This window comes from Delphinus delphis, chromosome 20 (genome assembly GCF_949987515.2).
Source record: "Delphinus delphis chromosome 20, mDelDel1.2, whole genome shotgun sequence".
In the NCBI taxonomy this organism is placed as follows: domain Eukaryota; kingdom Metazoa; phylum Chordata; class Mammalia; order Artiodactyla; family Delphinidae; genus Delphinus; species Delphinus delphis.
In genome coordinates, this window is record NC_082702.1 from 33,024,603 (window position 1) to 33,050,227 (window position 25,625).

At 48.7% G+C, this 25,625-nt stretch overlaps 1 protein-coding gene and 1 long non-coding RNA gene across 3 annotated transcripts in view; one reads left to right on the top strand and one right to left on the bottom strand.

The window, feature by feature from the left end:
* LOC132416954 (uncharacterized) overlaps positions 1 to 15,753 on the top strand; it is a 37,879-nt gene extending 22,126 nt beyond the window's left edge. Inside the window, exon 3 of the long non-coding RNA XR_009517742.1 lies at positions 15,627 to 15,753. This is a non-coding gene — a long non-coding RNA (uncharacterized lncRNA). The remainder of the gene's footprint in view (positions 1 to 15,626) is intronic.
* On the bottom strand, positions 12,427 to 23,519 carry SLC38A7 (solute carrier family 38 member 7). Of its 2 annotated transcripts, none has more exons than XM_060000585.2 (11): positions 23,492 to 23,519; positions 21,213 to 21,634; positions 20,366 to 20,564; positions 19,999 to 20,143; positions 19,009 to 19,107; positions 18,298 to 18,355; positions 18,002 to 18,116; positions 16,519 to 16,666; positions 15,777 to 15,976; positions 14,882 to 14,936; positions 12,427 to 12,666 (listed from the first exon to the last, which is right to left on the bottom strand). In XM_060000585.2, exons 2-11 carry the CDS (start codon positions 21,480 to 21,482, stop codon positions 12,564 to 12,566), a joined length of 1,392 nt encoding a protein of 463 aa, XP_059856568.1. In that variant the 5' UTR covers positions 21,483 to 21,634; positions 23,492 to 23,519; the 3' UTR covers positions 12,427 to 12,563. The 2 variants fall into 2 exon arrangements, with proteins under 2 accessions (XP_059856568.1, XP_059856567.1); XM_060000584.2 differs by lacking the exon at positions 23,492 to 23,519 and adding an exon at positions 22,742 to 22,956.
* Between the last annotated feature and the right edge of the window lie 2,106 nt (positions 23,520 to 25,625).

Sequence of the window (25,625 nt, forward strand, 5' to 3'; positions counted from 1 at the left end):
TTCCTGGAGGTCAGGGGGTGGGACTGAAAGTTCCAACCCTCTAATAACACAGTTGGTTTCCTGGCAACCAGCCCCCAACCTTAGGGCGGTGCGAACATCATCTCATTAACATAACAAAAGACTTTAAATCACTTAGGAAATTCCAAGGGTTTTAGGAGCTCCAAAGTAATTTAAAAATTCTTCTTCCTTTTTTTCTTTCCTTTTTTCTCCTCTCTCTCTCTCTCTCCTTCCTTTCTTTTCTTTCTTCCTCTTCTTTCTTCTCCTTCTCCTCCTCCTTCTTTTTAAAAGATAAGCACACAATGGGTTCTATTTACAACCCCTGGATAAGGAATTGAGGAGAAAAAGGCTGAGGACAATATAATCTTCCAGGGCTGGGAGGGACCACAGAATCTCTCTCACTGAGAATAAACTAACAAGTGGCCCATGGACACACCTTCTCATTCCCCCAATCTCATTTTTGGACATTCAGAGCCAAGCCCAGGGGAGGTCATCTCGTCTTAGTTGGCCCCTGCTTCAACCACTGCCGCTCCAGGAGATGGAGCTGGTAACGTTCCCAGCAAGAGCCTCTTTCTCCACGTTGGGCCTTCAAAAGACACCTCAGTGAGTATGAATGGTGCAGTTCTAGCTAGTAGGATGTCAGTGAAATGACACATGACCCAAGTCCTCTTTTCCAGGAAGAGTTTGCTATTTAGAGAGACTTGAGGTGAACTCTTCTAAGTGAAGAATTCTATCTTTATTAATTTAAAGTACCTTCTGGGAGTTCCCTGGTGGCCTAGTGGTTAGGATTCCAGGCTTTCACTGCCATTGCCTGGGTTCAATCCCTGGTCAGGGAACTGAGATCCTGTAAGCTATGGGGCCAAAAAGAAAAAAAAAGGCACCCTCTAATGCTAAATATGACCTTTTTAAAAGAATTACGATAATAAAACATTTATTTGTTTATTCCTCAGTATAGACAAGGCATTTTTTATAAATCCAATATAATTTTTATAACAACACTTTGAGCTAAGTATTTATGTATATTTTCCAGATTATGTGGTAGATAAAGGTGGCCACAAATTCTTTGTCACTTCTCTCTTGGAGGGGTGGGTCTAGCTCCCCCAACTTGAATCTGGTGACCAGCTATAAATTGGGGTTCCCACGACTCCCACCTCAGAGGTGTTTGCTAGAATGACTTACAGAACTCAGGGAAACATTTACTTACGTTTACTGGTTTATTGTAAAAGATATTATAAAAGGTACAGATGAATGGCCAGGATGAAGAGGTACATAGGATGAGGTCCAGAAGGGTCCCACGCGCAGGAGCGTCTGTCCCTGTGGAGTCAGGATGTACCACCCTACTGGCATGTGGGTGTGTCCACCAACTCGGAACCCCTTCCAACCATGTAGTGCTAGGATTTCTATGGGGGCTTCATCCCATAGGCATGATTGATTATTAACTCAATCTCCAGCTCCTCTCCCCTTCCCAGAGGTTGGGGGGCTGGGGCTGAAAGTTCCGAGCTTCTGATCATGGCGTGTGGTCTTTCTGGTGACCTGCACCAATCCTGAAGTTATCCAGGAGCCCCCCAATCATTGCCTCGTTAGAACAAAAGACACTCCTATTGCCCAGGAAATTCCAAGGGATTTAGGAGCTCTGTGTCAGGAAATAGGGTCCAAGACCAAATATTAGAACAAAAAATGCTCCTAAGTACCCTTATCATTTAGGAAATTACAGAAGTTTTAGGAGCTCTATGCCAGAAATGGGGCAGAGACCGATATATTTATTTTTTATTATTTCACAAGTTGTATTTTTTATTGAAGAATGGAGAAGGCTGCCAAAGGTCTTCACTCCAACAAGTATTGTAATGTATGGATAAGGAAATCAAGGCCCATAAAGTTTAACTAACTGCCTAAGTCCTCACGAGAAGCAGCAAAGCTAGAATTCAAACATGGCCTATAGGAGACATTCAATTTTTACTTCTCCTATTTAAAAAAATATTAGGGACTTCCCTGGTGGCCCTGTGGTTAGGACTCCACACTCCCACTGCAGGGGGCATGAGTTCAACCCCTGGTTGGGGAACTAGGATCCTGCATGCTGCATGGTGTGGCAAAAAAAAAAATTGTTTTATGATCACTTTTTTAAACTTTTTTTTTGGACCACACCCTGCGGCATATGGGATCTTAGTTCCCAGACCAGGGATTGAACCCTCACCCACTGCAGTGGAAGTACAGAGTCTTAACCACTGGACAGCCAGGGAAGTCCCTCTAACAACTTTCATAGATGGACATGCAACAGTGTTAATCATATTTATCATATTATACATTATATCCCTAGTACTGATTTATCTTATAACTAGAAGTTTGTACCTTTTGACTACTTTCATCCAACTCCCTCTCCCCTGATCCCCTGCCTCTGGTAACGATCTCTTTTTCTATGATTTAGTTTGTTTTTTGAAGTATAATTGACCTAAAACACTGTGTTACTTCCTGATGCACAATATAGTGATTTGATATTTCTACACATTTCAAAATGATCACCGTGATAAATCTAGTTACCATCTTTCACCATATAAAGATATTACATAATTATTGACAGTGTTCCTCACACTGTACATTTCATACCTCCGATTCATTTATTTTGTAACTGGAAGTTTGTACCTTTTAATCTCCCCCACCTGTTTTTCTTATCTCCCCACCCTACTCCTCTGGCAACCACCTGTTTGTTCTCTGTATCTATGATGCTGTTTCTGTTTTGTTGTGTTTGTTTTTAAGATTCCACAAATAATTGAAATCATATATTGTCTTTCTCTGTCTGACTTATTTCACTTAGCATAATATCCTCTAGGTCCATCCATGTTGTCGCAAATGGCAAGATTTCATTCTTTTTTATGGACTACATCTTCTTTATCCATTCATCTATCACTGGGCCCTTAGGTTGCCTCCATATCTTGGCTATTGTAAGTATAAACATAATTTTAAGTTAAAAAAACCCCAACTAGTCATGCATTTTGTTTTATAAATCCAGTGGTAATAAAAAGCTCATATCCGGGACTTCCCTGATGGTCCAGTGGTTAAGAATCTGCCTTCCAATGCAGGGGACATGGGTTCGATCCCTGATCGGGGAGCTAAGATCCCACAGGCCACGGAGCAACTAAGCCCACGCGCCACAACTAGAGAGAAGACCGCGTGCCACAACTAAGACCCAACACAGCCAAAAATAAATAAATATATATTTTTAAAAAGCTCATATCAAATGCCAGCAGTCCTTTGTCCCAGCTTTGCCCACCTCTAGCTCGTTGTGTTGCCTACATGCATCTCTTTTAACCTGTTTCTTTGGGCATTATCTCACTATTTTAAGATAATGTGCTTATACTGCTATTTTGTGATTTAAAAATTAAAAGCAGTAATTATTGATTAAAGATTTAGCTTTCTTACACCTGCACCCTAAAGTCCCTTCCTCCCCTTTTAAAATGAGGTTCTGTCACAATACAGCCCTTAGGGTTAAATAATCAGTATGTACATTATTATGAGTATGTAAATATTGTTCACTGCTGTGCTGCGTATTGATAGTTTAGGTACTTCCCTGGTGGTCCATTGGGTAAGACTCTGCTCTCAAAGACTCTGCTCTCAATGCCTGGGTTAGATCCCTGGTTGGGGAACCAGATCCCTCATGCATGCTGCAACTAAGAGTTCACATGCCACAACTAAAGATCCCTCATGCCACAACTAAGACCCAGCGCAGCCTAAATAAATAAATAATAAAATAAATTTTAAAAAAAGTATTGGTAGTTTACTATGATTACCTTTCCTTCTTTGTAAAACTTGTTTGTTTTTCCTGTGGTTAATAATGGCCATATTTTCCCATTTGCTTTGTTATATACATACTTATCCAAATGCTCCAAGAGATCTGTCAGTAATTATTCCAAATGCTTAGACAAGTCACATAAGCAATTCGTTTTATTTTTTCCCTGGAGACCTTCCTTTGATTGCTCTCCGTATTCCTGCTTCAACTGAACTGGCCCCGTTTTGGTCAGCTGCCCAGCTGCCATTTGGAAACCATCATTTGGTTCTTCTGAGGTAGATTCTTGGTTTCCTGGATGCTTTGCCTTACACTTTCTTGCTTTACAACTCTGTTTTGCTGAAGCATGTTCTCCAGTGACTTTCTGAGAAAGGCTACACAGGATGTAAATTTATGTACCCTTTACTTATCTGGAAATGTTTTTGTTTCAGTCTCACACTTGATTGAAGGTTTGGTTGTGCACTGAAATCTGGGTTGAAAAGTTTCACTCAAAAATTATGAAGGCATTGATGTGTTATCTTCCAGCTTGCAGTGATGCCAAGAAGCATGCCCTCCCTGCCCACCACTATCTCAGAAAATCTTTAAGATTTTCTCTTTATTTCCAGTGTGCAGCTCTTAAAACTCAATTTACTGGCTCAAATATGGAGACTCATATCTTTCAGTTCTGCAAAATTTTCTTGAGTTATTTTTTTGGTAATATCTGTCTTTCTCTGCTCTCCCACTTCCTGCCCCTGTCCATTTTCTTTCTTCTCTATTTCTGGAACTCCTGTTAGTCAGATGTTGGATCTGAGTTGAAACTCTAATTTTCTTATCTCTTCTTTCCCATCTCTTTGTCAGTGAAAGCGCTGAGTCCTAACCACGGGACAGCCAGGGAATTCCCTCCATCTCTGTCTTTTTGTTCTGCTTTCCAGGGGATTTTCTTAACTATCTTTAACTCTTCTTTGATTTATTTTTAAATTTGGCAATCATACTTTTAATTTTTAGGTGCTAGTTTTCATTTTGTTCCTTTTTCAAAGCATTCTCTTCTTGCTTTATAATTGTGATATCTGCTTCATTTAATTTCCCTTCCCTTAGGAATTCCCTGGTGGTCCAGTGGTTAGGATTCTGTGCTCCACTGCAGGGGGCCCTGGTTGGGGAACTAAGATCCCGAGAGCAGGGTGGCGTGGCCAAAAAAAAAAAAAAAATTCCCTTCTCTCTAAAGAACTCCTTTTAACACTTCTTTCAAGGCAAGTCTACTGGCAACAAATTCCCTCAATTTTTGTTTGTCTGAGAGAGTATTTCTCCTTCACTGTTGAAGGATAATTTTACAGGATATAGAATTCTAGGTTTCTGTTAACATTTAAAATATTTCACTCAACTCTCTTCATGCTTGCATAGTTTCTGAGAAGTCAGATGTCCAGTTGACCCTGGAACAACATGGGTTTGAACTGCAAGGGTCTATATATAGTGGATTTTTTTCAATAGTAAATACTGCAATACTACACGATCCGCAGTTGGTTGAATCTTTAGATGCAGAACCGCAGATATGGAGGAACCTCGGATACAGAGGGCTGACTATAAATTATATGGAGATTTTCAAGTATGTAGAGGGTTGGGGCCCCTAACCCTCATATTGTTCAAGGGTCAACAGTAATTCCTTTTTTTTTTTTTGGCCACACTGGGAGGCTTGTGAGATCTTAGTTCCCCGACCAGGGATTGAACCCGGCCCCTGGCAGTGAAAGTGCCGAGTCCTAACCACTGTACTGCCAAGGAATTTCCTTGTAATTCTTAACCTTTGCTTCTCTATAGGCGTTTTTTCCCTCTGGCTTCTTTCAGGACTTAATCTTTGATTTTCTGTATTTTTTGAAAATGATATGACTTGGTGTCATATATTTTGGCATTTATCCTGCTGGGTGTTCTCTGAGCTTCCTGGTCTGTCATTAATCAGGTGCCTGAAATTAATTTGGGGGAAATTCTCAGTCATTATTGTTTCAAATATTTTTCTGTTCCTTTCTCTCTTTTCCTTCTGATATTCTGTGTACATTATTCCTTTTGTGTACATTATTCTGTGTACATTATTCCTTTTGTTTTTCCACAGACTTTTTTTTTTTTTCTATTTGCTTTTCAGTTTTGGAGGTTTCTATTGAGATATCCTGAAGCTCAGAGATCCTTTCCTAAGTTGTATCCAGCCTGTACAGTATAGGCACTCTTCATCTCTCCTACAGTGTTTTTTTTTTTTTTTTTTTAAAAAATCAATTAGTTTATTTATTTTTGGCTGTGTTGGGTCTTCGTTGCTGCACGCCGGCTTTCTTTAATTGCGGTGAGTGGGGGCTACTCTTCATTGCTGTGCATGGGCTTCTCATTGCAGTGGCTTCTCTTGTTGCGGAGCACGGGCCCTAGGCACGCAGGCTTCAATAGTTGTGGCACGCGGGCTCAATAGTTGTGGCTCACGGGCTCTAGAGCGCAGGCTCAGTAGTTGTGGCACACAGGCTTAGTTGCTCCATGGCATGCGGGATCTTCCCAGACCAGGGCTCGAACACGTGTCCCCTGCATTGGCAGGCGGATTCTTAACCACTGCGCCACCAGGGAAGTCCCTCCTACAGTGTTTTTTATCTCTAGCATTTCTTTTTGGTTCTTTCTTAGAATTTCCATCTCTCTGCTTACATTGCACATCTATTGTTCTTGAGGGCTGTCTGCTTCATCCATGAGAGCCCTTAGCATCTTAACCATAGTCGTTAAAATTCCTGGTCTGATAATTCTAACACTCCTGCCATATCTGAGTCTAGCTCTGATGCTTGCTCTGTCTCTTAAAACTATGTCTTTAGGGGCTTCCCTGGTGGCGCAGTGGTTGAGAGTCCGCCTGCCGATGCAGGGGACACGGGTTCGTGCCCTGGTCCGGGAAGATCCCACATGCCGCGGAGCAGCTAGGCCCGTGAGCCATGGCCGCTGATCCTGCGCGTCCGGAGCCTGTGCTCCGCAATGGGAGAGGCCACAACAGTGAGAGGCCCACGTACCGCAAAAAAAACCCAAAACAACTCTGTTTTTTGCCTTTTAGTATATCTTGTAATTTTTTATCGATAGCCAGACATAATGTACTAGGTAAAAGGCACTGCTGTAGATTGGCCTTTAGTAATAAGGTTGCAAGGTGTAAGGGAAGGGGAAGTGTTCTGTAGTCCTATGACTGGATCACAGTCTCTTAGTGAGCCTGTGATGGACTGGCTCACTAAGAGAAGGACTATGGACTTCACTTATCTTCTCCCTCCAGTCCCCCCAGGGTGGCTAGAGTGGGATGGAGTTGTGTGTTTCCCTTCCCTTAGGTCTGTTAGGCTCTGATAAAATCCCAGTAGGTTAGGCTCTGGTTAAATTTTAAGTGTCTCCTGAGGGTATATCTTATTAACAACAACAGAATGCTCTAGCACATTTCAAAATGGTTCCTTTTACCCTCCTCTGCTGGAAACATGAGGGATTTTTTTCTGATGTTTACTATGAGAACCTGGTAGAACTTCAGGTAAAACCCACAAAGTCACAAAGTATGCTCCCTTCCCCCAGTAGGACTGGATTTCTTGGTGGTTTTTTTTTGGCTGCACTGGGTCTTCATTGCTGCACGTGGGCTTTCTCTAGTTGCGGCGAGCGGGAGCTACTCTTCATTGCGGTGCGCGGGCCTCTCACTGTGGTGGCTTCTCTTGTTGCGGAGCACCGGCTCTAGGCGCACGGGTTTCAGTAGTTGTGGCACACAGGCTCAGTAGTTGTGGCTCACGGGCTTAGTTGCTTCGTGGCATGTGGGATCTTCCCAGACCAGGGATTGAACCCATGCCCCCTGCATTGGCAGGTGGATTCTTAACCACTGTGCCACAAGGGAAGCCCTTCCTTGGTGTTTTTATTTCTCAGATTTGTCCACACTGAGCCTCCAGCAATTCATCAATTACAGTTCAGGTTTCCTTACCCTGGCACTGACTCCCACAGAGGTTTCTGCTTGTGGGTTTCTGCTCTGTATTTGTCTGTCTTTCTCTCCAATTCTGGGGGCAGTGGTGTGCCTTATAATCTGACTTATTGTACATATCTAAGAAGAGTTGACTTTCCAGTTTGTTCAACTTTTTACTTGTTAGGATGGAGTGGCCACTTCCAAGCTTCTTACATGTTGGACTGGAAACACATCAATTTCATTTTTAATGGAAGAATATCCAAATAGGCATCTTGTGCCTATTCCTTCCCCCCTCCCCACCCCACTGCCCCCTCAGGAAACACACAGTATTTGGAGGACAGGGTGTCTGCCGTCTTCCTTCATCCTGACGACAATGTCTCTGGCCTTCCTCCACACCTATGGAAAAATTTTTCATTGTATCATAGCAATGAATTACCAAATCTGGATTTGCAATACTGAATCTACATCTAGCACATGTACCTACATAATTAGTTTCTGTGATTATTTGATTGGTCTGATTCCCCCACCAGATTGGAGGCCATGATCTAGAAGTGGCCCTGCCCCAGTATAGGGACATCATTCAGACGTGCTAGGCAGCAGTTCACCAGGAACCCTAATGACTCAGGACTGGACTGTCCTCTGAGGCCATAGGCTCCTCACTTTCATAAGCCGAAATTATTCAGAGGAGACCTCTATTGACTAAAGGAAGAAATTGCAGTTACCCTCCCACCCCACCCCCCTTCTTTCCAGTACAGGGAAATGACCAACATAATCCCTGCTATCTTCCAGGCATTTCACGTATATTATGCCATTTGTCCTTGGATTTATAATATTTGCATCTATAAGATGGGCACCATCACTCCTACTTCATAGTCGAGGAGAGTGGGGTTCAGAGAAGTGAACTAATTTCTGAGTTCCCACTGTAAAGAGGCACTGCTGAGATCCACCCCAGGTCTGTCTGAAGCCAAAGCCTTTGGTCTGTCCACCAGTCCCCTGCTATTCAAAGTGCAGTCCAAGGACCAAAGCATGGGCGAAGCTGGGAGCGTTAACAATGCAGACTGCAGGCCCCACTCCAGATCTACTGAATCAGAATTTGTATCCTAAGGAGATAAAAATTTTGTATGCACATTAAAGATTGAGAAGTACCCTGACTCCAAGGAAGTGCTAGGGGAACCTCTGCCTGTGTCCTCCTGAGGAGAAACTGAGTTTTCGTATTTCTTCTGCAAACGTGGATTTCTGGTTATAAAGCACTTCTGTCATTTTTCTCGTGTACTTTCTTGACATTGGCTCTCCTTTATCCTGGGAGGTAAGTAAGGTCAGTGATGATCAGTTCCATGTTAGAGAGTCTGGAAACAGAAGCCCAGAGAGGGGAAGAGACTTGCCCAGAGCCACCAGCCAGCAGGCATCCCACAACTTGACACGGTTTGGATGGGACAGTAAGTCAAAGGTTTTAGGGTCTGATGTTGGTGCCAGCATGAGGGCTGGAGGTTCCTGAGCTTGCCTTCCGGGGTCAGAAATCACCAGATTGAGAGAGCCCTCTGCTCACTTGTTCATTCATGCACGGCAAGAGGGCTCCAATTTTACTCCCTGGGCACACTATGTAACATCTCTCAGCTTTCACTTTTGCATAGAGTTGTCATGAAGACCAAATGTGAATGATGCAAGTTAAGTGCTGGCACAAAGTAAGAAATCAACAAGTGTTAGTTGCTATTCATTCAATCATTTGTTCAACAACTACTGAACACTTGCTATGTGCCAGGCACTGGCTAAAATACCTGATGGACAAGGGAGATGTGATCCTGCTCCCGTGGAACTTACAGTCTAACAGGGAGACAGACACTGATTAAATGCTTACAAGTCTTGAATGAATTTGGCTGGGCATTTGCTTGTGGCCTAGATGTAACCTTTCCTTCCCTCTGTTCACTCTGAGGAAGTGAAACCAAACCTCAAGCTCTTGGTCCACTAGGCAGGTGTGAACCATGGCCCAAAGCTGTCCCACCTGTCTAGTCTTGCAACATGTTTCCTCCTTGGAGAGGGTCCCCACCTCCACCAGGAGGGAGGGATCTTTGCAAAATACCCGAACAGGGATGGGGAGTGTGGTAGAAGGTGGGCGGGTTCGACTTTATTCTGAGGACCAGGGGGAGCCGTTGCAGACCATCTCAGAATGCTCTGCTCTCACCTCTGCTGCTCTCCCACACCCAGGTAATGCTCCACCGACAATGGCCACTTTCCAGTTCCTCAAATGACCATGTTCCTCCCATCACAGGGCATTTGCACATGCATTTCCCACAGCCTGGAAAGGTCTCCCCCACCTCTCTTCACTTAGTTCATTCTACTCATCACTCAGGGGCCAGTTCATATGTCAATTCCTCCAGGAAACCTTCCTTGACTCCCCAGGGAAGCTTCAGACCCCCAAATATAACATTCTGTATTTTCCCTTCTTGGCATTTATCACAACTTGCATGTTTATATTTGTGATGATTTGCTAAGCATCAGTCTTCCCCAGTAGACTGACAGCAGAGCTGGTGTGTTTTGCTGAATATCTTCTCCCCAGCACCGAGCACAGTGAGAGGCTCCATAACCAGGACAACAGCGCCTGCTCTCAACACCTGCCTCTGAAAGGACAAAGCGGGAGGGATGCTCAGGGGTTTGAAGCTCACCCCAAAACTTGAGGTCAGGGAGGGACATACAACACAGAAGCTAATCTGAGGCTGCAGTGGTGCAGGGAAGACACAGGAAGGACTTGAACCAAGGTAGAGGCAGCAGGACAGACCAAGGCGGAGTCCCAAGTCAGTGGGGAAAGTCTGATGGGATGTGGAAGGAGAGAGAAGTGTTAAGAACCACTTGCAGGTTTCCAGCTTGGGAAAGGGAGCATGATGGGCCCATTCGCGAGTAAGGGGTCACAGACGGTGAGGCCAAATGGCCTTATCGCACCCCAACCCCTACTCCCACTCCAGCCCGTCTTCCTCCTGTCAGTGGCCTGGACTGTCCCTGGCACCAGACACAGGCCACGCAGGCTCAGCAGCACAAGTCCCTTTTTATTAACCATCCTCCCTGGTCTGAATGTGCAGAAGTAGAAAAGAAACAGTAAAATGCCCTGGGCAGAGAGGGCAGGGGAAGGTGCTCCTGAGGTTAGGCCAGATTCCAGCTCATTTTCCCCCTACATGCCCCCAGCCCTCACTGAAATCCAACATTAGGAGGCAGTGCAGCCCTGCTGATGATGGGCCATCCTCCTGACCGTATCTGGGGTGGGCACTGGCAGGGCCTGGTGCTGTGCAGCAGGCGGAGAGAAAACGGCCACGTGGGTCTGGCCCCCAGGGAACGTGAGCAAAGGCAGGTCACCCAGTCCGGGGGTCTGAGCAGAAGCCTGTTTGGTCCCAGCAAGGCTCTGCTTCTTCTGTCTCACTGTCCTGAGGGCAGGGATCCCTCTCACCCCACCACTGCATTCAGAGGTTTTAGGCAGGAGGGGCCAGGGAGAACGCTAGGTGTTCCAGGCAGAGGAAGCCTGATTCGGTGCCTAGGCTTGGCCTAAGTGAGTGGCCAAGGTGTTCAAAATAGGAAAGGGGAAAATATCCTTCCTCACCCCGCCTGGGGCACAACGTAGGTGTGACCTCAGTGTGATCGACAGGCCGCCGAGGCCAGACCTGGTAGACCTGTGGAGCTGAGGAAGTGGACGAGAGAGGGTTTGGTCCACCCCCACCCCCATACTTATGTGAACAGGAGAGACTGAGCTACATAGAAAAATGGGGTGGTGGCGAAGAGGTGATGGGGGACAGGAGCAGACAAGATCCAGACTGAAAGGGAAACTTGTAGGCTGGCGTGACTACACTCAGATGTTGCCTAGTCAGTGGCCACCCAGCTGCCTTTCTTGTCTCCAGGGTACCAGGCTGGGTTGGCAGGGAAGGGGGGACGTGCAGGGCAGGGAGAAGAGAAGCAGCCATTCAAAGTGAAGATGCCAGACAGGTTCACCTTGATCCTCACCAGCCCAGCCTGCATGGAGTTCCCAGCTTGCTCCCTCACCCACCCTTGTGCCTCTGAAAAGAGGGACCCATCAGGAATCTGAGAGAGAAAAGCACACTCCGGCCTTGGGGAAAGCTAAGGGAGGAGTACTCACAGCACCGTGGCACGGGACGGCCCCTGGCCCCTGGCTCAGAGCCGGGCTGGCACCGTTTGTAAACATTAGACTTGGTGATGTCTGGGGATGGAGGAGCAGAGGGATGCCTGGACCATCAGGTCTGGGTAAGAAGACAGGGTGAGGCCCCAAAAGGCTTGGGAAATGCCAACCAGCCATGGGCAAGAGGGCTCTCAGGCTCACCGCAGGCCCAGGAGGCAGTGGACAAGGCATCCATCTGCCTGCCTCGGCGCACCTGTATGATTTCAGTGCTACCTTTGGAACTTGCCGGAGGAAGCCACTGCTGGCTGGGCTGCCGACAGACTGGAACAGGCACTGAGCCCCGGGGTAATGAGCACAGCCCCTACCCAGGGCAGGCTTCTCTGTGGAGGATGGCAGCCCTTGGTCCACACTCTTTCTCCAGAGGGAAGTCAGGCTGAGTTGTTCCTTCGGAGACCCACCGACTCTCTTCACCCGTGGCTTCCAGGCATGGAGAAATTGAGAGGTGGAAGAGGGGGGAAGGTTCTTCTGTGACACGAGACCTCCTCCTACCATCCATGGCACTGCCAGGATGCAGGGGCAGGAAGGGAGCTGGGTTTGAGCTGTCCAGGGTTGTGGGGCCTGATTTCACCCCAGAACTGTCCCTGGAAAAGGATGTCCAGATGTCATCCCACCAGTAGAGGGGAATGATGCCGGACTCAGGGTGGTCCTGAAGCTCTACGAGATGGGTTCCAGGGTCCAATGGCAAAGGCCAAGAATTCCCTGGGAGGCACTGGTTATGCCAAGAGATCCACAAAAATGGCGTTGGCTGTGGTCTGGCCGAAGATGAAGGCTCCCAGGGTGACCAAGAGGACTCCGTAACTGACCATCGCCCACCAGCTGTAGAGCAGAGGGTGAGAGAGGGCCTGGTCAGTCGATCCACTTGTGAATTTGCCAACTTCCATATATATATATATATATATATATATATATATATATATATCAGTTAATTACTCTAATTACTTATACCACTTCTCCTGTGGGAAGAGCACTTCCTACTTCTCAACGACTTTCATACAACAGTTTATGGGGCTGGGTGTATGATCCCTAGACCATGGGTAAAGAGGCCAAGACCTAATGGGATTAACTGACTGGTCACAGCACACCAAGGGCAGGACCAGAATTAGAATCATGTCTCCTGGGACTTCCCTGGTGGTCCAGTGGCTAAGACTCCGAGCTCCCAAGGCAGGGGGCCCGGATTCCATCCCTGATCAGGGAACTAGATCCCACATGCCGCAACTAAGAGTTCGCATGCTGCAACTAAAGACCCCCGCGTGCCACAACTAAAGATGCTGCATGCCACAACTAGAAGATCCCACATGCCATAATGGAAGATCCCACGTGCTGCAACTAAGACCTGGGACAGCCAAATAAATAAATATTAAAAAAAAAAAAAAGAATGCATATCTCCTGATGGAAAGATGGTCAGGAAAAAGCAGGTCACATGGAGTGATCCATTTCATTAAAAAAATAAATAAAAAAAGGAGACATCTGCAAAGATATGTATCAAAAATAGCTACAGGGTTACAACTGGAATTTTTTCTTTCTTTTTTTCCTTTTTTTGCCCGCCTGGCTTGTGGGATCTTAATTCCCTGACCAGGGATTGAACCCATGCCCTCAGCAGTGAAAGCACAGAGTCCTAGCACTGGACCGCCAAGAAATTTCCTGGTTATATCTGGATATTAAAGGTGATTATTATTTTCTTCTTTAGACTTGTCTGTATTTTTAAAGTTTTCTATAATCAATGAGTATTACTTGCACAATATATTTTTTTAAAAGCATGCAACCTGGTCATAACTTCTCTACCATTCAGGGACATGCACGTATTAAAAGAATGCAGTGTTTTGCAAAATGTGGCCTATACACACAATGGAATATTATTCAGCCTTAAAAAGGCTGCTACAACATAGATGGACCTTGAGGACATTATGCTAAGTGAAAGAAGCCAGGTACAAAAAGATAAATACTGTGTAATTCCAGTTACATGAGGTACCTAGAAGAGTCAAATTCACACAGACAAAAAGTAGAATGGTGGCGGCGAGGGGAGAGGGAATGGGGAATTATTGTTTAATGGGTACAGAATTTCAGTTTAGGATGATGAAAAAGTTCTGGAGGTAGATGGTGGGGATGGTTACACAAAAATATGAGTGAACTTAATATCACTGAACTGAACACTTTAAAATGGTAAAAATGGTTAATTTTTTAAACATGTAGTGTTTTGTATCCATTAGACTAACAAATATTGAAAAGGCTGCTATATACAGTCCTGGCAGGGGTGTGGGGAACAGGGCACTTTCATTCACTGCTTCTGGGACTCTGACTGGTGCTGCCTTTTTGGAGGGTAATTTGAACCCGTGTGCCAGAGTAAAAATGAGCGTGCCTTATGATGGAGCAACTTCCTTCTAAGAATCGATGCTACTGAGATCCTCGAACAGCTGTGCCAAGGTGTACATGCAGAAGTGTGTTCACATTCAGGACACATTCAAACAGCAAAATATTCTACGGCCATGGAAAAAGGAAGCAGTAGATCTTCTTGTGTGGACATAGAATGATCTCCAAAATACGTGGTTAAGCGAAAAAAGCAAGTAGCACAAAAGTGTGTCTGGCATGAAACCATTTTTGAAAAAACCTAACCGGACACAAAACCCCATGTGTTTGTGTATACGTGTGCATAGCTTTGTGTACACAGACACATGTGCACACACACAAACAGTCTACAAGGGCACAGGCTGTGCTGATCTCATGGAGCTCTCTCGGGAGAAGGGAGCGGTGGGGAGCGGGCTGTGGGGTAAGAGGGACTTCCATTTTTTTCTCTAAAATCCTCAGTAGTTGATGACTACTAAGAACCTGCTGTATAAAAAAATAAAATTAAATTAAAAAATTAAAAACAAATCCTCAGTAGTATTTGAACTCTTACAACTAACATGTTACACATTTTAAAAGAAGTATTTAAAAAGTTTTTCCAAGTACACAAGTCTCCTGACTCCTATCCATTTAAAGGCCACCCCCCATCCAGTACCTCCCTGAGAGGACCACGGGCCGGACCCTGCTTTACCTGGCTGGCTTGACTTCCTCCATCTCAGAGAGTTTGGCTTGAATGAGGCACAGCCCTAGAAGAGAAGAGGTGGCCCTGGGAGCTTGGGTGGGCACCCCCCCCCTCCACCCAGCAGTCCAGCCTCCCCCTTTGCCAGGAGGCAGTGATGGTGGGTGGAGAAAGGCCTGTGTTTACTCCTCCACACATTCCGCCTCTGTCTCCACTCTGCACCCAGCTGGAGACCTGGCATCTGGTCTCCCAGGAGGAGCCAGCACCTGCCAGGCACCCCTTGGGCTGCATGCAAGCCCCAGAGCTAAAGGGGCAGCACAGGGAGGTGACTCAGTGGTGTCTACATCGCAGGGCCCTTCCCAGTGCACTTCTGAGCAGATGTGTCCCCCCTGCTCCAAGCAAAGTGGCAAGGGATTTCCAGGTGGCCTCCTAGAGAGAAGTAAGCTGGGTACAGGCAGAACTCATGACTGGGCAGATAGGACAGTTGCCCAGGGATCTGGTGGCAGATCGTGTCTGAAACTCAGGTCTCCCGACCCGTGTCACGGTGCCACCACCAGACCCTAATTACCCCGTCATGGGCTGACCCACCCAGATCCCTGATAGTCGGGGAGTAACAGGTACCTGAATGAAGAGTTAAGAGTATAGGCTGTGGACCTAGACAGACTTGGGTTTGAAAAGCTTCTATTAGTCTTTAGCTGAGTTTGTTAACCTCTAGGCAAGCTTGTTACCCTCTCTGATCCTCACACCTCCTCACCAGTGAAATGGAGATGACAACTACATCTTCTTTGAAGGAGATAACGTTTAAACACACCAGAGCCTGAAGTGGGTGATCAATAATCCGGGAGGTGACGCGCTCAGGCCAGGAGGCCCTGGGAGAGAGTGCTGCGGGGATGCCAGGGGTCCACACCTGGGAAGACGAAGATGAAGCAGGCGGCCAGCCCTCCAATGACCGAGATGACCTTGCCGATGTCAGGGATGAAGAGCGCCAGCAGCAGGGTAAGCAGGAACCAGACCAGCGTCTGCAGTACTCGCCGCCGCCGCTCCCGCCCCACGTCCTCCTCCACCGGCATCCCCTGGTAGCGCAGCCACAGGCCTTCGACCACCGCCCTGCCCACACAGAGAGCGGCTCAGAGGCGCCCCTGCTAACAGCTCCCCACCTCCAGCCATGGAGCCAGACCCCCGACTGGGTGGATTGTAGGTAAGCCTCTAACCCCTGGGCCTCAGTTTCCTCTTCTTTGAAATGGGCCTAGCAGCACTCTTCTCAGGGTTGCCGTGGGGACCGGACGGGATGGTGAATGGGAACGGCTTAGCGCCTTGCCTGGCCCAGGACTAGCACACCCCATGGGAACATATACTACTAGTCTCCTGAAAAGGAAGGGTCTGGGGTACCCAGAAAGCAGGGTGTTCAGGAAAGGATCTGGACTAGAGGTTCTCAGAGGACTCACAGAATGTTTTGGTGACTCTGGGACAAAGGGGACCCCCAAAGACCCGGCTGGGAGTACTTGCAGGGTCATGCGAGGCACTGACTCTTTCCTCTAGGCTTCCGGTTCTCCTTCTATAAAATGGATTCTACACAAGGCCCATGTTCAAAGGGCTTTCAGAGGCCCTGGTGAAAGGGAGCACCCCGGTGGGGTGGAGAGGGGACTCACCGCCCACAGAAGTGCAGGATGGGGTAGGAGGTTAGCACGCTCAGGATGATGAAGGCACGGGCGACGGCCACAGCCATGTCCTCCGACGGGTAGGACAGGAGCACATCGGGGTCCACAGCAGCTCCAAAGGTCAGGAAGCCACAGATGCCTGAGGGCAGGGACAAGAGGGCTGGGTCTAGGCGACCCTCGGAGGGTTAGGGCCATGGACCGTTCACCGCTGGGTCCAGCAGCAGGTGGGGAGATGACGGAGCAGCTCTGGAGGCTAAGACTGAAGCTCAGAGGGGTGTCGAGGCTGGGATCAGAAGCCTCCCTCCCTGACTTCTCACATCTCCCGCCCCCACACCGTCACCTTTCTGATCTTGAACTCACCCAGCAGTTCCTGTCTCAGAGCTTCCGCATTAACGTTGTCTGCCCATCTCCTCATCATTCAGGTGTCAGCTCCGTTGTCCCCTCCTCAGAATGCTTCCCCACCCAGCCCGTCCACAATAACCCCTGCCCCCAGGCACTCCCTCACACCACCCTGTTCTGTGTTCTTCAGAGCACTCCTCTCTCTTGGAACTTTTTTTTTTTTTTTTACTCGTTTATTGTCTGTCGCCCCAGGAGAACGGGACTCTGCCTATTTGCCACCCTTGTTCCTGCTGTGTCTTCAGAAACTAGAACAGTGCTGGTCCTGAGAACCATCTGTGGAAGGAATCACAGGGCCATTCTTTGTGGTCTCCCAGCACTGCTCCCTCACCCAAACCATTTTCTACACAACACCCAGAGCCGGGTGTCCCCAAGCCACGCCCCTGCTGAAGCGCTTCCTCTCTGCCTCCCAACAGTCCTCAGGGATCTGGCTGTGTTCCCTGTCTGGCCGTGCTGCCCGCCACCCACCCTCAACTCGCTCCACTCCAGCTATGCAGACCTTCTTCTGCCCCGGCCTCAGGGACTTGGCGTTTTCTGGTTCGTCTGTCTGGAATGCTTTTCCCCCAGCTCTTCAGATTCTAGCTCCTTCTCATGATTTGGCCTTCCCCAATTGCCACCTCCTCAGAGAGGAGCCACCTGTGACCTACCCACCAAAGCCAACCCCACTCAGTCCCACTCACAGCTTCCTGTTTCCCTGTTACCATGGCACTCACCACTGTCTGGATTTCCTTACTGATTCCTGACTGACTTGCTCCTGTAAGACTCTCTCTCCGACTAGATTGTCAATTCCATGAGGGCAGGACCGGGTCTATCTATCTCCATGCCATCCCCCACGCTGAGAAAGTTCCTGGGACTTACTAGGCACCCACTGAGAGCTGCTGAATGAATGCATGCGTACATCTTTCTCATTTGGGCAGGAGGAGGCCCAGGGTGGCCCAAGTTCAAGCCAGTGCCTACAGAAGTGTTTGACGTGTTGGGAGTGCAGGGCTGTCCCCAGGAAATCCTGGGCCAGACGACTCGGGGACAAAGAGGGAAAGTGGGAGCCCTCTAAGCCCTGCCCTCGGAGGGGAGCACTCACCTGTGCCCATGTAGACAGCGAGGGCTATGACCATGGCGGCCGTCACCACCCCACCCCAGGTCTTCACCTCAGGCCGCCGCATGCTGTTGAAGACGGGAACACTGCTCACGTGGCACTGTCAGGGTGAAGGGCAGGGTCATGGTGGGCAAGTGACCTCACCCCCAAGGATAAGGGGCAAGTCCTGGGGCCCCCACTCCGTCCTTCCTTCCAGGACTCCCCCATCCTGCCTGAAACGTGGATTCCATCCCAGGATGGGGAGTGAGCTAAGGGGACGAAAGGGACCTTGCAACTAGCACCTGAAATCCGAAGCAGATGGTGGGCATGGCATTGAACACGGCTATCCAGGAAGCTGGCCTGCGGACAAACACACAAGATGCTGCTGCCCGGGAGCCCCTCAGAGTCACCAACCGCTGCCATGCTCTTACTCTTCATTCAGCCCCCCACGGCCTCCACCAGCCAGCATGCACACATTCAACCCACAGAAGTCTGGGGACTGGGAGAGGACACATCTCCATTTACAGGTCAGTAAACTGAGGCTCTGGAAGGCCCTCCTGGGACCAAAATCCAGAACTTTTGGCTCTTGCACTTGGGCTTTTGCTTCTCTGATTTGTTCCTTTCAAGAAAAAGGAAACTTTTTTTTTTTTTTAATTAAGAAAATGGATTCATCCTCACGTGGAAGATACAGATATTACAGATAAGCACATGTTGAAACAGATGTGCAATTCCACCTTGGCAGCTTCCATAACCTGAGGCCTAGTCTCACATTGGCTCATCTGTTGGACATTAGTGGCAAAGTCTCCCTCATCTCCGGCTGTCACTCTTCTCTCCAGCAAAAAGAGATCAGGACCTCTTGCCTCCTTCCTAAAATGACCAATGAGTCAAGCCCCAAGGCTCAATAATGAGCCTTGGGAAGAGCACCTGTGTGGCTTTTTGATGCCTGACCCAGCACCTCCTGGGGCCCGAGTGGCAGCTTCTACCCCATGTGTCTCCCCGGGGCCCTCACCCACCTGTTCAGGATGTCCGCTGGGGTCATCTCTTTATCAGGCCAGATGTATTTGATGATAACGATGGCAGTGACATACCAGGTGCCCACGACGCTCAGGAAGCTGCCAGGAAGGATAGATTAAGCTTCTTCCCCCCTATCCCCAGCTGCCTTTTCTCTCATTCCATCCCCAGGGACATCCACCCTTAACTTTAGTGACCACAAGTGTCTAATGAACCAACTGGGAGACTATCCCAAACAAAGACTCAAGAAACGCATGAGACATAAGTTTCAGAGAAACAAGCCACATTTAGGAAGCCAGGAGGGGACCAGACTGACACTTGTGGCCACTGGCAAATGAGGTGGTTCAGCTCCATGGCTCAGAGACCACAGCAGGGGGCTGGGCTTCAAAGCACATCTGCTACTTCAATCAGAGCAGCCCAGACTTGGCGAGAGGTGCAAGCAGGGCCTTTGAGAAGTAGGAGATGCTGGAGGGTTGAAGGCACAAATACTGGGAAGTCAACATTAAAGGAAACCTTGGAGACACTGAGTGTGACCCCTTCGATAAAGGATCACAGGAAACAGCTTAGAATCCCACAGCTTTTCAGACTCTGAGCCAGGAAGCTAGTCCCTTCCCTTCATACCAAGCTGCATGGAAAATGCTGCCAGGCTGACAATCCCAAATGATCAAGAGTCCCATCCTCCGTGGGAAAGACAAGGCCCAGGCTAGGAGACGGCCTTCACACATGATTATCATGCATCCCTTCTTCGACAAGGACATTTGGAACTGAATCTCTCACTGATACAAAGAGCCACTGTCTCCCTTCCTGCTGACACAAAAGGAAGGTCTTATGCCGGAACCCCTGCAAGCCCCGGTCTACCCTGCCTTGCCCACTCTTGCTGCCCCAGGAGATGAGGTGGCATGGAGCAGAGGGGTTCCCCTGCAGCCCTCGGGTCTCCAGCTGCCTGTGATCAGAGCTGCTGTCCAGCACAGGCTGGGGTGGGGCCTCCGAACCTGGCATATTTCTGGAAGCCGATCTCCCTGGGGATGGAAAGGGGCAGGATGAAGAGGAAGGCAGTGAGGCTGATGGTGAACTTGCGGTCTGTGTACCAGGGGCTGCCGCCGGCCCCCTCAGGCTCCTTTGCCATCACAGCTATAACTGCACAGGGAGGAAGGAGGGAAGGTGATGCCAGGCTACTGCAGGGTGTGGTCCTCCACCTCTGCTGGGACCTCCATCTGTCTAATGGGCCCAGCAGCCAGGAGGGAGGACTCCCAGATGAATGCCGGGCCCAGGCCAGGCCTTGGGCAGGTGTTCCATGCTCTTTCCCACCCACCGCATGACCCCCAGGGCTGGGGGGGGGGTACTGAGGGGGGACCTCACTCTTGTCCTGCTGGTCCCCGATGATGATGAGGAAGGCGATGCAGGTCCCGAAGGTGTAGGTGGCAATGGCCACCTCACAAAGCACGCCTGTCAGCTTGCCACACACAGCCCACACCACCTCCTGGTAGGTCCTCTCATTGCTGGCCTGGGAGCAGTAGGCCAGGATGACGAGGCCACTGATGATGAAAACCAGCATGGCCTGCGGGTAGGGGCATAGCAAGAGGGTGTGGGAAAGGCCTGGCAGCAAAGAGCAGCCTGGTCTTGCTCAGCATTTACTGGCCCGGTGCCCAATGCCCATCTGGCAAATTAGCCTTATCTTGCAGGGCAATTTTAATGGATTACTGGAGTTGAGATTTTCTTTAAAAACAAGAAGTTTTGAGGAAAATTTCAAACATACACAAAGGTAGACAGAATAGTATAATGGACCCCTATGTACCCATCACTCAAATTCAAAAATCATCAATTTACAGCCAATCTTGTTTCATCTATTCCCTCTCCCACTCTGGATTATTTTGAAGAAAATACGAGCTATCATATCATTTCATCAGTAAATATTTCAGCACGGCTCTAAGGTATGGGCCTGCTTTTTAAACGTAACCATGAAATTATTAAATATGCAGTCGATGTCCAAACTTCCCTGATAGCTGGGAAGGCTTTTGAAGCCTCATCTGGGCTCAAAGGAAAGAATGCTGGAATAGATTAGTAATGTCTGCCATGTGTGATGGAGGGGAGAGTGGTAGCATGTGTCTCCAACTGACCACTCCTGATCCAGAGCGTCCCTTTGGAGGTGAAGAGCCCAGACCCACCACTAGAACTGCACCTTTGCCCGCCAGGCCCGCTCACTCACCATCTGCAGCGTGATGCCAGCTGCCACTCCCCCGGCAGTGCTGAAGGCTGCTGGGAAGTTGAGCAGCCCTGCGCCCAGGCAGGCATTGACAACGATGAAGATGGCTCCAAGTGTGGAAGTGGTGCCTCTGCCCAGACCCCCAGGAGGGGCCTCCCCCTCACTCTTGGGGGCTATGTCCACAGAGGGACTCTGCAGCAGACGGGCACGCTCCCCGGAGTCTGTGCTTAAGCCCCACTCACCAAGGTCACTGTTGATGCTGACCTGGGCCATGGCCCTGGGAGTCCTGTTCCTGCAGGGTCTGTGGGTTCTGTCTCACGACCACATGCCCTGGGGAGCTGAGAGAACACCTTCAGCTGGAGGGTGCCACCAGCCTGTTTGGGGCTGTTATCCTAGGAGGCCTGTGGGCTCTGGCTCTCCTCAACCTAGATGGGAAAGGCAGATACTACTGTTATCCCAAGAGACACAGAAAGGTGAAACAACTTTCCCAGGATCAGATGGCTGAGATCCAAACCCGGGTGTGCCGCTGTGCAGAAGACTGCGTTGGGTGCCACAGTGTGATGGCAGAGACAGAAATGTGTCAGATGTAATTCCTGCCTGCTTCAGGCCTACAGACCTATCAGGTAAATAAGACACAAACACAGAAGAGAGGGGTACTGATATGTCAGCACTAGAGGCCATGCATCGGGCAGGAGTGTCATGGACATATCTTATCTCATTCATTCCTTATGACAGTGGTCATAAGGTTCAGAGAGATCAGATCACTCATCCAGGGTCACAAAGTAGCAAGTTGCAAAGCAGGATTTAGATCCAGATCTGTCTGGCTTCCTCATTTGTTTCTACACCACAGGGTCGCAAGAACAATCCCCACCCAGAACTGTGGGTATTTCAATGTCTTACAGCCCAGCATACCTCCCTCCAGAGTCTAAATTCTGTGGAGCTTTCAAAGCCCTTCAAAATTGAGGCCAATTCTTACTTTTCTCCCCACATGCCTGACCTAACCACTGCCCATCACAGGGACATCCCCTCCAATGTCCCCAGCACACTGGGGGGTTTAGAATGGCTAGCAAGGCCTCTTGGGTAGTCAGATGCTTGCCATTGCTCCTCCTGTGATGGCTGAACAAAGTTGGGAGCCTTAAACTCATTAGAGAGAAAAGGGGGAGTTTGGGTGCTCCCAGACATCTGTCACCAAGCCTGCAACCAAGGGACACAGCTCCAGGGGAAATGTCTCCCTGCTGGCTCCAAGTCCAGAAAGATCAGTCAGCTGCCACAGGGCTTCCTCTTGTGCAACCTGCCACCCACCCAGCCAGCAACTCGGCAAAAAATCAAAGCGATGAGCAGTGGAGGCAGTTTTGGTCTCCCAAGTTTCCAGCGTAGCTCCAGAGACAGCCTTGCAAAGTTAGCGCTGCTTGAGCGGTGAGACCTTGTCCTCCACCCTGCTCACATCCCGGACACAGAGGTCTCTGCACTGGTCTGAAATCTCTCAGCCCCGCTCCCCTCAAACTACTCTGGCTCCATGGTCCCCAGCTTACCTGCTTTTTCCACCCCTCCAGCTTTGGTGGAGGGACAGCTGCTCCTTACAGCTCCTTCTCCCCAAAGATCTGGGATCTGATTCTCCTCACTTCCCTCTCTGCCCTCAGTTTCTTCTTTCTCAAACTCTACCCAAAATTTGTCAGCAGAGAAAGAGTCAGCTGTTTCTGTGCGGGCCAGCAGAGTGAAGGGAACTGAGGCGCTCTAACTCACGGAGTGGAGCAGCAGCTCAGGGAAACAGGCCCACGGACGGAAAGAGGCTAGACTAATGTCACAGCGGCTCGTCGGCAGAGCCAGAACTAGAACCCTGATGCCCACACGCTCAGGCCAGAGCTGTAACCACTGCAGTAGGCCCCTCAGATCCCAACCGGAGCAGGTTCCCAGGCCAGCCTGGGGCTGGATCCCAGAAATACAAGGGGTGAGCTGCATTGGAAGGTGGGCCAGGGCGCACCCAGGGCGGGGGGTGCGGGCGATCCTCAGGCCTGAAGCGAGGAGAGTGGGCTGCTGTGAGGTAAACTGGGGACGGGCTCCGGCTTTCGATCCGGGCCTAGGACTGATTAGGTGGAGACTAGGTGGGGACAGGCCGGGCTAAGGCGCGGCAAGGGCCGGCCGACCGAAGGCGGGTGTGGGGCGGAGGACGCCGGGCTACAGAGTCCTGTAGGGAGTGGGTAGGGCTCTGCCGCGGTGGCGGCCCTGGGGACCCAGGGACCTAACGTTTCCACCTCCACCAACCTGTACCTCCTTTCACTTACCTGCGGTGCTTTGAGCCCGGGCCGGCTGCGGAGACACGTGAGCAGCGGTCACATGACCGCTGGGGCGGACCGCGGGGCACACTGGGAGCTGTAGTTTTCGGCAGGCGTTAGTCTTGGACACCAGCTCTCTAATCCTCAACCCAACCGCATTGCCCCAAACCAGCCTCGGCCCCCCAGCCCGCCCGTGTTTATCCTGTTACTTTAGTCCTGGCCTCTTGGCCAAGCCGCACCTCCTGCCTCCTAGCAAGAGCATTAGGAGGTTTGGTGTCTTTGCCAGTACGGATGCTGTGGGCCAGAGCTATTTGGCCTTATTATCCTCCTTTGTCTCCCTTCTTACGTTCACACCCACAGCCAGTGACCCTGGACTTTTTCACTAGGGACAGCGAGGGGTCATTTGTACCTCCTTGAGCTGTGGCTGGCCTGAGGGTTGTTCATGGCTATAACCCTAGGGCCTAGATTCTACAACTGGGGATCTGAGGCATTGGTGTCACTCACATAAATATTTGTTGAATGAAGGAATGGGTGTCCAAAGCCCTGGCTTCTGTTTGTGGCTGTGTGCCACTTGCAGGCTGTCACATAATCTTTGGCATTCCAATATCTTCATCTATGTTATATCCTCTCCGTGCATCAAAGGTCCTTGCTGGTGAGGTCCTGTGTACTGTTTACCCAGTTTCCCTCAATGGTGACATTTTGCAGAACTATCGTACAATATCACAACCAGGATACTGACATTGACACAATCCACAGATCATGTTCAGATTTCCTCAGTTATATTTATAGTCATTTTTTAGTTTGTATTTAGTTCTGTACAACTTAATCATGTGTAGGGTTTACACCACATTCAAGATTCTGAACATTTCCATCACCACAAGGATCCCTCCTGTTACCCTTTTATAACCACACTCACCTCCCTCCAGCAAGGCCCCCCTTCTGTAACTCCTCGCAATCACTAATCTGTTCTCCATTTCTAAAAGTCTGTCATTTCAAAGCATGTTATATAAAAGGAATCATACAGTCTGCAACTTTTTAGGATTGGCTATTTTTACTCAGCAGAAGCATAATTTCCCAGAGACTCATGCCGTGTGTGTATGTTTTATTTATTACTGAGTAACAATATTCCATGGTATCTGCAGTTTGTGCAACTAATCACTTTTGAAGGACATCTGAGGTGTTGCAGGTTTTTTAAAACATAAATAACAGCTTTATTGAGATTTATGAATTTTACCAAAAAATTTATACTTTCAGTGCCCAATACGGTGGTTTTTAGTATATTCAGAGTTTTGCAATCATTGCCACTATCTAATATCAGAACATTGTTATCACTCCCCCCCAAACCGTGTAACCATTAGCAGGCACTCTCCATTCATCCCTCCCCCAGGCCCCTGGCAACCACTAATCTACTTTGTGCTCTGAATGAGCTGTTTTCAAGGTTCATCCATGTTGAAGCATATATTAGTACTTTATTCCTTTTTATTGCCGAGTAATATTACAAGTATGTATGTGTATGGCTATATCACATCTTGTTTATTCATTCATCAGTTGTTTGGACATTTGTGGTTTCCATTTTTTGGCTATTATGAATAATGCCACAATGAATGTTCAGGTACACTTTTTGTGCACACGTTTTCATTTATTTTAGGTATATATGTAGAAGTAGAATTGCTGGGTCAAACGTTAACTCTATGTTTAACCTTTTGAGAAATTGCCAGACTTTTATTTTTTTAAATAAATATATTTATTTTTGGCTGCGTTGGGTCTGATTGCTCTGTGCGGGCTTTCTCCAGTTGTGGTGAACGGGGGCTAGTCTTCGTTGCGGTGCATGGACTTCTCATTGCGGTAGCTTTTCTTGCTGCGGAGCACAGGCTCTAGGTGCGGGCTTCAGTAGTTGTGGCGCATGGGCTTAGTTGCTCCGCGGCATGTGGGATCTTCGCGGACCAGGGCTGGAACCCGTGTCTCCTGCATTGGCAGGCGGATTCTTAACCACTGCACCACCAGGGAAGCCCTGCCAGACTGTTTTCTAAAGCAACTGCACCATTTTACATTCTGACCAACTGTGTAAGGGTTCTAGTTTCCCCATATCCCTGATAACCCTTGTTATTGTCTGATTATAGCCATCCTAGTGGGTATGAAGTGA